Source organism: Papaver somniferum, chromosome 1 (assembly GCF_003573695.1).
Source record: "Papaver somniferum cultivar HN1 chromosome 1, ASM357369v1, whole genome shotgun sequence".
Lineage (NCBI taxonomy): Eukaryota > Viridiplantae > Streptophyta > Magnoliopsida > Ranunculales > Papaveraceae > Papaver > Papaver somniferum.
Window position 1 is genome coordinate 150221105 of NC_039358.1, and position 13407 is coordinate 150234511.

The 13407-nt window shown below is 37.0% G+C and overlaps 1 protein-coding gene and 1 long non-coding RNA gene across 2 annotated transcripts; one reads left to right on the forward strand and one right to left on the reverse strand.

Annotated features, from left to right (window-relative positions):
- The first annotated feature begins 3216 nt into the window (after positions 1-3216).
- Positions 3217-5994, forward strand: LOC113304364. Its single transcript, XR_003338142.1, has 6 exons — positions 3217-3620; positions 3767-4058; positions 4183-4289; positions 4414-4522; positions 4642-4797; positions 4970-5994. It is a non-coding gene; the product is annotated as an uncharacterized LOC113304364 (long non-coding RNA).
- A 4055-nt stretch (positions 5995-10049) lies between these two features.
- LOC113333460 (NDR1/HIN1-like protein 26) lies at positions 10050-10991 on the reverse strand. The gene has a single exon (XM_026579934.1). It carries the CDS (start codon positions 10942-10944, stop codon positions 10261-10263), a length of 684 nt encoding a protein of 227 aa, XP_026435719.1. The 5' UTR covers positions 10945-10991; the 3' UTR covers positions 10050-10260.
- Between the last annotated feature and the right edge of the window lie 2416 nt (positions 10992-13407).

A 13407-nucleotide genomic window follows, 5' to 3' on the forward strand; every position in this document is an offset into this window, starting at 1 on the left:
TCCCTTCACAGTTTTGTTTTTGAATTTGTGGTCCCTAGTGGGCCGCACCCCTCTGGAGTTGAGCAGGGGCCCATATATTGTGTCTAGCGGGTTTTTTTTGTTTTGTTTTGTTTTGCTCTCGGTTCATTGAGATTTTTTGATCCACAATATAGCTTACATCTAAAGTGACATCGTAATATTAGAGTTAAATTATCGTAGGAATTTGCAGTCTTAAAATCACAGCGGGCTCTTGCGCGGTTCCTATACGGCCTGGAAAAATGATTTTTTTTCCATGCTAGCGGTGGATTAGAAAATGGCCAAACCCCTTGTTGGGAAAGGCTCAAATGACTTAGTCTCTATAAAGAGATAGAAATTCTGCTACTCGAGATGTTTCCGTCGCCAGCGAGTCTATGCCCCTAGCATTTGAGACCAAATAATCAACAATTCCATTCTATCGCTTATAAATGTATGATTTCCAGATATAGTTTCAAACTCAAACCCTTAAAATTTTCAAAAAAAAAATTAGATAAAAAATTTCATATGGCAGAAGTTGCATGTCAAATTGACAATCAACACCAATCATGTAATTTTTTTCCGAAGCCAAACATGAAGCTATTGTTGAGAAGATATGAGTTGGTTATAAAAAAAAATATAAAAAGGTAGGGAAAGAAGAATTTAAGCTTTGGAAACTAACTAACGAAAATGTTTAAATTCAAAGAAGAGTTCAAGTTTTGAAAGTTAATAACCATAATAGCCATAATAATGGTTACAAAACCCAAAAAAAATCTTCTCAATCGAAAGTGCATAAAATTGAAGTTACGTTAATTGAAGATAAAATATATACGAGGTTAAAGATTTCCAGAAATTTTCGTTGAAGTCTTTAAAGTTTATATCATGTAAAAAAGGGCGCAATACTATAAATTAATTCGAAAAATAAAACTTAAAACAAGAAGTAAGGTTGAAAATATGGCTTCCATCTTTTTGTTAATCGGTACTTAGACTTATAATTAAATAAAAATGGAAATTATATTAAAATTAAAAAATTTAAAAGAACAGGCGGCCTCCATGTCCATTACTTAGTAAAAGAACAAAAAATCAAATAAAATCCTCGTGACATTTTTAAGTACGATGTACAAGACTCATTAGATAGAGTTTCAGACAAAAAACATTAAAGCAGGATGAAGTTTGTGCGAAAACTCATGCAATCTTGATATTGTCGAGGGGTTATGAACACCTTGAAAGTTCCAGGAAAGGTAGTTTATTTTCCTTGCGGGTGTTGGGCCTTGCCAACACCTTGATTGCTTTGGGGTGGATATGGAGCTTCAGTCTCATCATCCCGATAGATTTTCCAAGCTGGTTTATGATTGGTTGTGTATAGGTGATTGGGGTATTGGTAGGTAGGTGAGTGGTGCTTGAAGGGGTTGAAGTACCGTCTTTCACAACGGATGCGTGATGGTTTGATTATTGAGATTTGGGTATGTTGTTTCTCAATTTTCCGGGGAGGAGAGTTGGTACCTCATAATTATGAGACCGGGATCTGGTGGATTTAGGTTGAAGGTTTCCAAGGAGATATTTTCTTGTCTTTGGTGGAGGTGGTGGTGCTTCAAAATCCAGAGTAGCTGGTATAGCAAGATGAGCAGGAATCTTCTTTCGGTTTCCCGAAGGTTTTTATTTTATATGCTTTCATAGCTGGTGGTGCTGTCATAATGAGGTATGTTTAAGCATTATGTCTGATAATAACATCATGCATGTTTCAGAAATTCTTGACAACGAGTTGTACCTAAGCGTCCTGTGGATGTAGAGAGGAAGAGAGAATCTGTGAATAGTTAGGCGTGTGAAAAACTTTAAAAGTTGAGTCTCTTTTGGGCCCAAAGCATTGAAAGGAATATGCGATGGGATTGATCAACATTGAGTTTGGTGGGCTCGGATTCAGGCTTTTCCTTTGTTTTTCCAGTTGGCACATGTTCATCTCGCACGATATGGGTATGTAGAGGAGTGATGAAGCTTATGAAACCCTCATTGGAAGTCCAGAGGTAGAAAAATGGGTTCCTTTTTGTGAGTGTTGCAGACGAACATTCCATGCGGCTGAGGAAGAGTATTTTTGTGGGGGTCTCAGTGGCACAAGTTCCTTGGTTCTATGTAGGCAGCTATTGTTACTAGGACTGATGTTTTCTTGTTGCAGATGAAATTTCAAGTGTATGTTTTCTGGCTGGGATAGAGATGTCAACTTATAACCCGGTCCGTGGATTGACCCTATAACCCAACTTGTTTCAACCCGACTCGACTCGGCATGACCCGTTATCTAAATAGGCCGGGTTGTGGACATACCGATAAACAAGTAGTGTTAGGTTTAACCCTCGAATTACCCACCAACCCGTCAGCTTCTGTTAGAAATTTTAATTTTGGGATTTTATGCTGAAATTAGTGGCATAAATCCCACATTTTACTGATTTACATTCAAATACATTAAATCTACCCAAAATTTTATATTTGTTTCACATCTAAAGAAAATAATACTGATTTAATCACGTTATCACTTCATAATTACTTACCTATTTAAATAATAACGATCCATGACCAAATCCTCGATTCTTTAGATATATCAATAAAATACCTATATAGTTATTAGTTTAGAAAAACATAAATGTGTCTTGACTATCGAGAAAGAAATATGAAACTAGATTGGGATTGTGATTCGATTGAAAAAAAAGGAGGAGGTAGCTACTGCCTGTTGTCTTTTGAGTATTGAGCCTTGAGAGATATTCGAAGATCGACCGGTTTTACAAGAGAATCGTAGAGATATAAAGAGAGACAATGAAGTGGAGAGGGATATAAAGGGTTTACTATTTCTTTATCTATAAAATATTTTAGATATTTCCCCTCCTTTAAAATATTAAGTCATATAAGCTCTCATGTCGCACGATGACTGTACACCATCCTCAAATTAAATTAGATAAAAGCTTTCACACATAATAATTCTTGAAAGGACAAGTGGCGGAACTCTATTGGTTAAGACATTAAAAACTTGACTACAGTCTGTTTACACCCTATATTTAACTGGCCGTTAATAATGCCGTTAACGAAAACGTGGATATACAACACTTATGTGAACATTTATATCTAAATAATAGTTTACACTTGGTTATTAATTTACACCAAAAACTTAACTGTACGTTATTAATTTCCGTTAAGTGTACAATACACCCTTAAGAAATCTAACATACTAGGGCTTTCCCTTCCGTCAAACTTTAACCCTAAAACGACTTCCACCTCCGATTTCCTTCTATTATCTTATTCTCTCTGTTCTCCTTCGCCGGCTCACCAGACAAAACAGATGAAGAAATAACCGAATACCCAAATCAAAAGTGCAAGCAGCCCGATATCAATTATTTCAATTATTTGGTTCGAATGTCGTGCTTATTGATTCATCTTTCTTTTGAGTTTAATTTAACCAGCTAAGTATTCAAAGGAGCCCGATAATCCCACTAAGTGCAAGCATCTCTAATCTTTTGTGTCTTATTCCTTTTGTTATGTTTTCGCAGTTGAAGGGTTTTGGATGAGTTTAGTTTCTGATTGGTGTTTATGATGTTCTCTATTTCAGCCTGCAAGGCTAGGGTTCTGCTCTCCGTGTTCAATTCAAGGTATGATGGCTTTAGGGTTTTTATTTGTTTATTGATACAAATATTTTAACTTTGTTTAGGTTAATCGAATCAGTTTTTGGATATTTTTTTTTTTTGTAAGTTCAGTTTTTGGATATTATGGTGTCATATTTTGATGAAAATGGTAGGTCTATTGGTTACTTTTTATTTGGAAATTTGGGGATTTAGAGTTTGGTTCTCGAGCAACTCCTTCAACTCCCGCGACTCCATCAACTCCATTAACACCAACAGGATCAAGAGGATGGGGCCAGAAAAATGGGGAGTTTTGAATCCAGCATTCAGGATGTGTGCCAATGAGAAAGCACAATCCCCTATAAACATTTTGACGAAAGATTGTATGTTTAATGCAAAATTAGGACCACTGGTTAGAGAATTCACTCCACCAGTGGTACATTAATCAACAAATGCTATAATATTGGGGTACTTTCCTTCAAAACTTCACTGATATCTCACTCATAATTTTTTTTTTCCGATTAGTGAAATGGCACCAACCCGTCAGTAAAGTGATTAATAAGTTGGAGACTTTCATTTGTTGTGTACGTAGTTGGAATATTCGAGTGGATGTGGAAGCGCCATGGTAGATTGGAAGAAATTCCCCCTGAAATCGATGCATTGGCATTCACCATCTAAACACACCATTGATGGAACTCGGTATACACAATTTTATTTTGCTTCTTTTGATTATAACTTAGATGTACAAGGTTCGTAGAGGACCCGAAATCTTTCCAAAGTAGTCAGCTTAACTAATGCTAAGTGCATAATCATATATATTCAGTTTCCCTCTGGAGCTTCTTCTGGTGCATGCATCGGCAGAAGGGAGTATATCAGTTGTATCAATGAACAATCCTATACCAATACGGAAAACCCGACCTAATCTCACTGAGGTACACACAAATATTGGAAGATGCACCATTGCTAAGTTCGTGAAAACATTATTGTTGGCAAGATAATTTAACGGTGATTTACTTTTGCTAATTTTTATTTTTCTGTCTTGGTCATGTAGCTTAAGAGCACTATAGATCAACTAGAAGGGATACAATGCGCTCCCACTGAGGAAATTTATCTTCCAGTAGGGGTACCCTGGAGATGATTTTCGTAGTCCTGATGAATACAACTTTGAGTGTCTTTCAGTGAATACTATGACATGCTACCTACATCGGTAAGTTTTCAAGTGTTAGAGAATTTGATGCTACTAAAAGAATGTGTGATGTTTTAGAGGCTCAAGTTGCCATAAATTTTGTTTAGATAATCATCTGCTTCTCAAGTTAGGTTATTAATTTTCTTTCTGAAAATAATAAACCTGCCGTTCTTAATTCTGTATTGAGATCCAGTGTTTGTTACTTAGCGGGGGCTTGAAGAGGTTACAAATGAGTTCAAGGAACAATTAGGAAGAAGTGCTTTTGGCATGGGTCATTGAGAAATGAGTATAGCAAATTCAATTGCAGTAAAGAAGTTACACAAGTTGTTTGAAGAAAGTGGAAAGGAATCTAAAAACGAAGTGGATGTTTATAATTTCGGTGAAATGCTACTTGAGATCATATGTTGCAGGATAGAAGTTTAATTGGAAGTGGAAGAGGAAAAGATAAAAGTTGCCTATAAGTACTTCCAGGTCCTTCAGTGTCCATCAGTACATAAATAACTATTTTCTCTTTACCTTATCATCATCACCTTACCCTACTGCGACCAGCCACCTCCAGGCCATCCATATTACGGAGAAGACGCAAATATATTTTTTTTTTCGAAATCTATGCCTACTGCTCTTGCACTTTCCAAGTGGAATACTACTGTTCAGGACTGAACAATCCTAACATTTCTAAGACTGGGCTAAGGTTCTGTTGCACGTAAGAAGATTGTTAAGCCCGGTGCGTACTTGGTAAAAGGACATGATTCTTAGAAATAACATATTTGGGTTTTGCTTCTGGGATTGGTTCTCCTACTGGCAGCTGGTACTTTATATAATATAGAAGCACGAAATGATATTGTTGTTCCAACTGGGTAGAGGAGCAGCCTTACTTTGTTATTTTCCAGTATCATATCGACGGCCAAACCTGCCACTGGGGGTGTGGAAGCTGCCAAGGGAAATGGGGTAGGAAAGAAAGGAAAGAACCCAAGTCGAGTCCTTTTGTCAAAGGAAGGTGGTCGTCGCTATTAAAGACTTTGCTGAAGGTCTCCCCATTCATAATTGTGCTCATTTTAGCGTTTTTGTTTTATTTCTCCGTTTTATTTCTCCGCTCACCTTTTGCTTGAAAGATTGTATGTAAATTTAAATCATCCTGTATGAGAGAAAATTGAGCAAACTGATGTATTATTAAAATAATTTGAGCACAAAATATAAAATCCTTGGCATTTATTAGGATGGGGAGGGAAAGCCGAGATAAATCAAATCAAAAATCCTAAACATGCATCGGGACGGGCAGGGGCTGAGCCATATGGAAGGGTGGGTGTGCAATTGTCCACCCAACCCAACTGACTCCCAAGCCCAATAGTGATTACTCAAGCTAAATTTTTGGCATTTTAGCCCATTTGCACCCCCAAAATAAGTGTCGATTGGTAACCTGTCCATCCATTTTGTAAAACCTGGCTCCGCCCTTGGGGACGAGGCGAGGCAAAGCGGTTTTCGGATCTGCCCGGTGTGTAACACGGGCACAAAATTTAGTTATATAAAATAAAACTAAGAAGATTTAAGCAAGATCCAAAGGTTAGGATGGTGGTTAGGTCTTTACTTATAAAGAGTTGGTCCTTGGTTCGAATCCCTCCCAACTATTGTTCACTTTTTCAAGAAAAAAAAAAAGTAATTTGTAATTGCGGTAAAACCTAGAGCTGATTCGCTAGCCCGCAAAAGCCAACCCATCTAGGTTAGGGTTCACCACTATTAACCTGCGGGTACTTGACTTGCCATGGCTTGAGCCTAACCCATCCCGTTGATAGCTCTAGTATGTAGCCCGTCTCATGCCTTAACGATACATTCTTTCATCGTGATGCTTCTGAAGCTGTTTTCATCGTGATGCTTCTGGAGCTGTTTGGATCGGTATAACTCGGAAACCCTAAACCCTTCGGTTCTTTCGTGGTTATTGCCGCTGTTGTCATTGCGTGAGACTTCATTGTTGATGTTTGTATCTTCTTCATGCTATTTTGAGCAGGACTATTGGGTTGACGATGAAGCTTCAGAGAGATGATGTTCAACAGAAAATTGTTGGAGGAAGTGTTCTTGTGGAACTTTTGGAGATGTAGCTTTCATCAGAGAGTTAACTCTCTAATAAGGGAAGCTGGGAAACTTGTCATCGTTCTTTGCATGTTCAACCCATCTAGGTTAGGGTTCACCACTATTAACCTGCGGGTACTTGACTTGCCATGGCTTGAGCCTAACCCATCCCGTTGATAGCTCTAGTATGTAGCCCGTCTCATGCCTTAACGATACATTCTTTCATCGTGATGCTTCTGAAGCTGTTTTCATCGTGATGCTTCTGGAGCTGTTTGGATCGGTATAACTCGGAAACCCTAAACCCTTCGGTTCTTTCGTGGTTATTGCCGCTGTTGTCATTGCGTGAGACTTCATTGTTGATGTTTGTATCTTCTTCATGCTATTTTGAGCAGGACTATTGGGTTGACGATGAAGCTTCAGAGAGATGATGTTCAGTACTAGCAAAGTTTGAGAATTTTTTAAGAATATGTCCAGGAAAACCACCCATGTGACATAGTAAATGTAGATTCCCATAGGGAAACTGAATTCGTTGCATGTTTGAAACATCAAGTTGTACACCAGCACGAAACGGTTTCTCGAGATCAATCATAATCTGTGCTCTTGGTGGTTTTTTTTAAGTTCAGTGGATAAAATGGTAACTGTTTCATAATTTTCAACCAACTCATAAATATCTTTTATACTCCCTCCGTCCCTAATAAGATGACCTAATTGTAGTTTGCACAAATTTTAAGACAAAGAGGAAAGTGGAGTATATTTAACTATTTTTTACAATTATATCCTTATGGGCAATAATAGTAAAATTTAGAAACGATTTATCTCTTAAACTATACCACGGTTTTTTATAAACTTTATACCATTGAAAAGCACTTTAAAACACCTATGCAACGAATATAAACATGACTATCAAATTATACATATTTCTTATAGAAAAAATAATCAATTAAAAGGGTAGTTTTAGAAATATCCCTTGATTAGTGAAATAAGTCATCTATTTATGGGACAAAGTTTAAAACCAAATAGGTCATCTTATTAGGAAGTATTTGTATACAAGGGTAGGTTGATGAATTGCATCCAAAAAGGTGCAAACTTAAAACATGCAGCTGTGTGTTCAGCATATATATTCCAGTTCCCAAACAAAACCACAAGATTACCTGCTATCCATAGTTGGTGATGTAAAATAGTCTGTTTGTCCTCATTGTGAAAAAAAATACGAGTTTAGTAATGATTCAATGTGTTGGAATAGGAGAGGGTACCACTTTTTGGTTATAGATTGTTTTAGGACAGGGTATGAAAAAAAAATCCTAACACTTTTCACTGCAAAACAATATTCATTATGGTTTTAATGAGGTTTTTCATTACCTCAGTGAGATGGAATATAGGGGTTTCATGATGGTTGTGAAAAGGTTGCTTTCGAGTGGGATGAGAAAGTTTAAATGAGAATGAAATGAAAGGTTCTGTTTCAGAAAAGGATTCATTGAAAGTAACTTTTGAGGAAAAGTAATTGTATTGTTTGTTGTTGGGTGGGTAACACTGGAAGAAGGAGAAGATGGAGATATAGTTAGTGATGGTTGTATAGCAGGTTTATTGGAAGAAATGTTGGAATGCAGTTTACACATTGTTCCGAATTTGGTTTTGTGGTTCCGAGCTTGGTTTTGCAGGGATATTAGAAAAGGGTGAATAAGATGGACTCACTAGACCACAAAATCTTTTCCCGTGCTTTTAGGGAAAAAATTTGCATATTATGATCGTGGAAATAGTAAAGAACGATGATTTCTGGTAATGTGCGATGACAAAAACCTGTTTTGACTTTAATCAATGTCAACAACCATCATTGATGTTAATATTGTTTATTGTTTAAAGTTATTTTACAAAATTCAAATAGACTCAAACATGCAATTGTACCAAAAAAAAATAAAAAATTGTGGTGTGAGAATATGTGAGAAGCCAAATAAAAATAAATTACTACAAAAATAGCTCCAAATCCATTGATAGCTCTTGTGGACATTCGTAAGCAAGGAATTTTGGCAATGTACCGGACAGGGCATAAGGTCAAACCTAAAACACGCCGCTTTTCAGCTTAATGTTCATTCCGTCGTCAAGTTTTCTCCCACCCAAACTAGCAGTTACATAACCTTGCAAATCTATCTTATAATCACCTGTCTTCAACCAAAATACTTTGTACCTAAACCCCGACAGTACACTCACTTTCAACTTCACGGTTTGGTTTAAACTCGCCTGTGAAACCGCGCTCTGGAATCGCTCCAGCCCATCAAATCTAATTTCTTTTTGTGTAGTCTTCTTATGACCTTGATAAAACCCTTGGAATGAACTGATTCCAATATTTTGATCACCATAATATAATGTAATATGAGCATCATCGTGATAAATACTCACAGCATTATTAGGATTCGAAACTTGTATCTTCAAATTAATGTTAGTAATATTCCGATGAGTATCGTTGGTAATATTCCGACCTGATGCTACAACTTCGATTCCCGTGACCGTGTAATTTGGCGCTCTTGGATGTAGAATCAGCCATAATACAGCAGAAACTCCACCTAATATGAGGATAACTTGAAGAAAAAAATACACATATGTCGATCTTAGTGCGAGAGATTTTTGAGCGAGCCATCTCAGGGTTTGGGACAAAATCAAATCGAAGCAGATAGTTTTGGCGTAGCTTTAGTAGGGCTATTATTTATAGACTTTATTACAGCTAAAAATTTGGTCCTTTTACATGGCTTTCCATGTTGTGACCTGTGACAGTTGAGGAGTCGGTTCAGTTTTTAGTAATCGCAAACCTTTATATGGAATTCTAATAGCTTTATGATTCCTTTTCCGTTGATGCCTTTTATTAGAAATAGAATGGCTTTTGAGTCACTTCGGCTGTTACAAAACGCGTTTCTGCAGTGACATGGAAAGGAAAGCAAAGTTGGCCGATCGAGAAACCAAATAAATTTGAAATTTTCTTGGAAATTAGGATGAACTGAATAAACGTGGGAGTCTTATTATGATGATTATGCTTGGTGCACAGATTGAGAGAATAAAAATAAAAATCTTTGCTTGTGGGTGCAAAATAACAAGTCTGATTTTTCCTATTGTGTACTTACAAATTTTCATCCATTTTTACCAAATGTTTAAGCAATTTAAAGAGACAAATACTTCCAGAAGATAAAGAAGATATGAACTCCTTTGCAAGCAAAAACAAATTCCAGAATATTATAAATGTTCATAAATAACCACACGAGATGAAACATGAAAATTTAGCAGAAGATAAAGAAGGCAAACATGGAGCTACTTAATGTGACCATGAACAATTAGTACACCTAAAATCAGTGGCTCTCTCAATAGTTATCCACACTGGCACCCTTAAATACATGATATTTAAAATTTTGGAGGAAAAGAAAAATGACAGTTCGATCAACTAAAATAAACAGAACACCTCGTCTCTTTTGATGTCGCTAAAATCATACCATCTTGGCCAACCTCAACAAGACAAGTAGCATGCATCCGATGGCGTTTACTATCCCATGTAGATACCTTAAATCTTATCGTGGATGTTAACTCCAATCGGAAAACAACTTTTCCTCCACCTAGTTCATTGATAAATTTGGTTCCTTTGTCATTGTCGCCGGATAGACTAGTCCCACCCACTTCTCCATGAATCCACGTCGTATTTTTCGAAGACTGATAAAAAGGGAAAAGCAACGGTGTTGTTCCGACAGGTTTCTCTTGGTAAAACACAGTACCATCCATTGCGTCATAAAAGATCCCGATATTTTGATTTGAATTCCGAGCTGTTACATCAAATGCTATCCGGGCATTTTCTAACCCGTTTTCTTGGTTTAAACCCGAAACAGAGAAATTCATCATATGGAACCTTGGCCTATGGGGACGTAAACTAAGCCAAAGAATGAACGCTACGATCCCTAAGAACAGAAGTAAAGCTAAGAAAACTGAGCATATAATTTTCGAAACACGAGTGGCAAGGCTTTCACGCACCCGATGAGCATAATAGCGCGCAGTATGATGACGTTTTAAAGGGAGGTTTTCCTGACGGTTTTCGGGAGTGGATTGGATGGGAATTGTGGTGTTAGGTGCCATGCTTTGCTGATCAATTAAAATGATAGCTGGTTTGGAAACATATTGAAGATGCCTTTGAGCAACAGTTTATGTAGGAAGCAGCCAGAGTGCCGTTTGATAAAGAACATTTCTTTTGTGAGTTATCTAATTTTTTTTTTTTTTTTTTGAGTTATCTAACTAAGAAGAAAAGAATATGCAAATGCTGGGGATGAGCATACTGCAGCTACACTCCAGAATCGGGCTAAAGCAATTATAGTTTCTAAAATGTATCAGGATTTGTAAGTATATTTTATAAATTTCACTTTTTAATGCAGCTAAAAAAGATTTAAAGATGATCAAGGTAACTCTAAAAGAACTAAGATTTAAAGACTACATACTTTAATTAGGGGGGACGAAGTTTGTCACATCTGCATCAGAGTCACACAAAGGGTGTGGTAATTACAGTAATGCTTCCTTTGGAACAAAGCAACGAAATTCTCTTCTACAAAAGGGTTACACTTCACTTTTCCTTGTTTTCATTTCCCACAAACTTATATCACCTTTGTCCTCCAAAGATGCCAACATTTTAGAACAAGAAAGTTCCCAAAGGAAAGAATATGTCCTGGTCATTGAAAACTTCATATAGGTGCCTCACAGTCTCAACTCTCACACGTTCTCTATCAAGTGAGAAATGTAATTTGGACACCTCAGACTGAAAGTACAAGGTCGCTAAACCTAGCTTAAGCATTTATACATTTGCCCACTCTCTTAAATGTTCAGCTAAAACCTCAAGATATGTCTGATACTAAGGAAAGAAAACAATTGAGCGGATTTTTTTTTCCGTGGAAACAGTTTCCAGGGGAGGCTAAAGAAAGGATTTCTATGAAAATCTATAGAGAAGTTAAAACCATGCTTTATTAAACGGGCCCATAATCCCATGGATCTAGATTTGTTATCAAATGAAGAAAACATGATATTTCTAGATTTTTGTTATAGGGAAAGCTGATTTGTTCAGGGGGAAAGCAATTTAAGGGGAAAACTAATATATTTGAGATGTGTATAGGGGGAGCATTTTTTTTTTGATCGGTCAAAGAGAAAATTCATTAAAAAGAAAAGGTACTTAAGAGGGGTACCTCGACCCAATGAATACAAATCGAAACAAAAAAAGGATGGATTACCGAAGACGAATTCGGCAATCCGAAAAAACAAACAACGAGCTCAAGAAGGCCGAAATAAAGAGTCCCATAAAGCTACTACCATATTCGCCGTTAGACCTAACATTCTTGTGTTTGAATCGGCCCAAAAGAACGCTTGTAGTTTAACGTGTCTAATGAGACTAACCAAATTTTTTTTCTTGTTTTCAAAGACTCTTGCATTTCGCTCTCTCCATATGCACCACCATATTGCGACCGAGATGTTATTCCATATTCGATTAAGCCTTTCGTCTCCCCAATTAAACTTCCAAGACTTCACATTTATAGTGACATTTGAATTATAAGTCCAATGAAAGCGGCATCCTTCAACAAAGTAATCCCAAATTCTCTGAGTCCTCCAACATTCATAGAACAAATGCGAGCTAGTTTCATCATTTTCTTCACAAAAACAACATAGACTAGAAACCTCCATACCCCTTCTTAAGAGCTTATCCGTCGTCATTATCCTATCATGAGAAAGAAGCCAAAGAAAAAAATTGAGTTTGCAAGGATAATCACGACTCCACACAACATCGATTGGAAAGTTTGGCTCATCTTGATCTTCTTCATTCCTAATACCATCCTTAACCGTATATTAACCATGCTCACTTCCTACCCAAATCCGGCTATCCAAAACACCTTCTTGGATAGATATGGAAGAAAGCATATTTGATATGCTTGAAACTTCACTTGAAATATTTTGAGAGTATCTTTGTCTAGGCATAAATCCCCACCTTATACCATCTTCATCGACTTCATACATACTAGCCACCACAAACTCCTTGGTCCTTGAAGCTTCGTGTGCCAATGGAAACATATCACATAATCTTCCTTCACCAATCCAAGCATCTTCCCAAAATCTAGTTTCCTTGCCCGCGCCAATCTTGAGTCTAATACTTTTGTTGAAATCTTCAAGTTCTTTGTAGATATTAAACCACAAGCTACCACCTTTTGGTCCTTTGGGTTTGAGAGTTTCCTAACCGGTAAAGGTTTCGCCAAATTTCTCAACAACAATCTTCCTCCAAAATGCATCTTTCTCCAAACCAAAACGCCACCACCATTTCTTTAGCAATGCCGAGTTCACTTGCTTAGTTCTCCGAATACCAAGACCACCTTTTTCCTTTGGTTTTCTAATAATTTTCCAACGAATATTATGAATTCTTTTCTTATTGGGAGCATCATCCCATAAGAAATCTCTCACCACTTTATCAATTTTCTTAGTAATGGAACATGGAGCAAGAAAAATGGAGAGATAATAAATGGGAAGACTAGCCAAAACACTTTTGATGAGAGTTAGCTTACCTCCTCTTGT

Excerpts from the sequence above, each read along its gene's own strand:
- LOC113333460 (XM_026579934.1), bottom strand. The coding sequence starts at position 10,944 with ATGGCACCTAACACCACAATTCCCATCCAATCCACTCCCGAAAACCGT.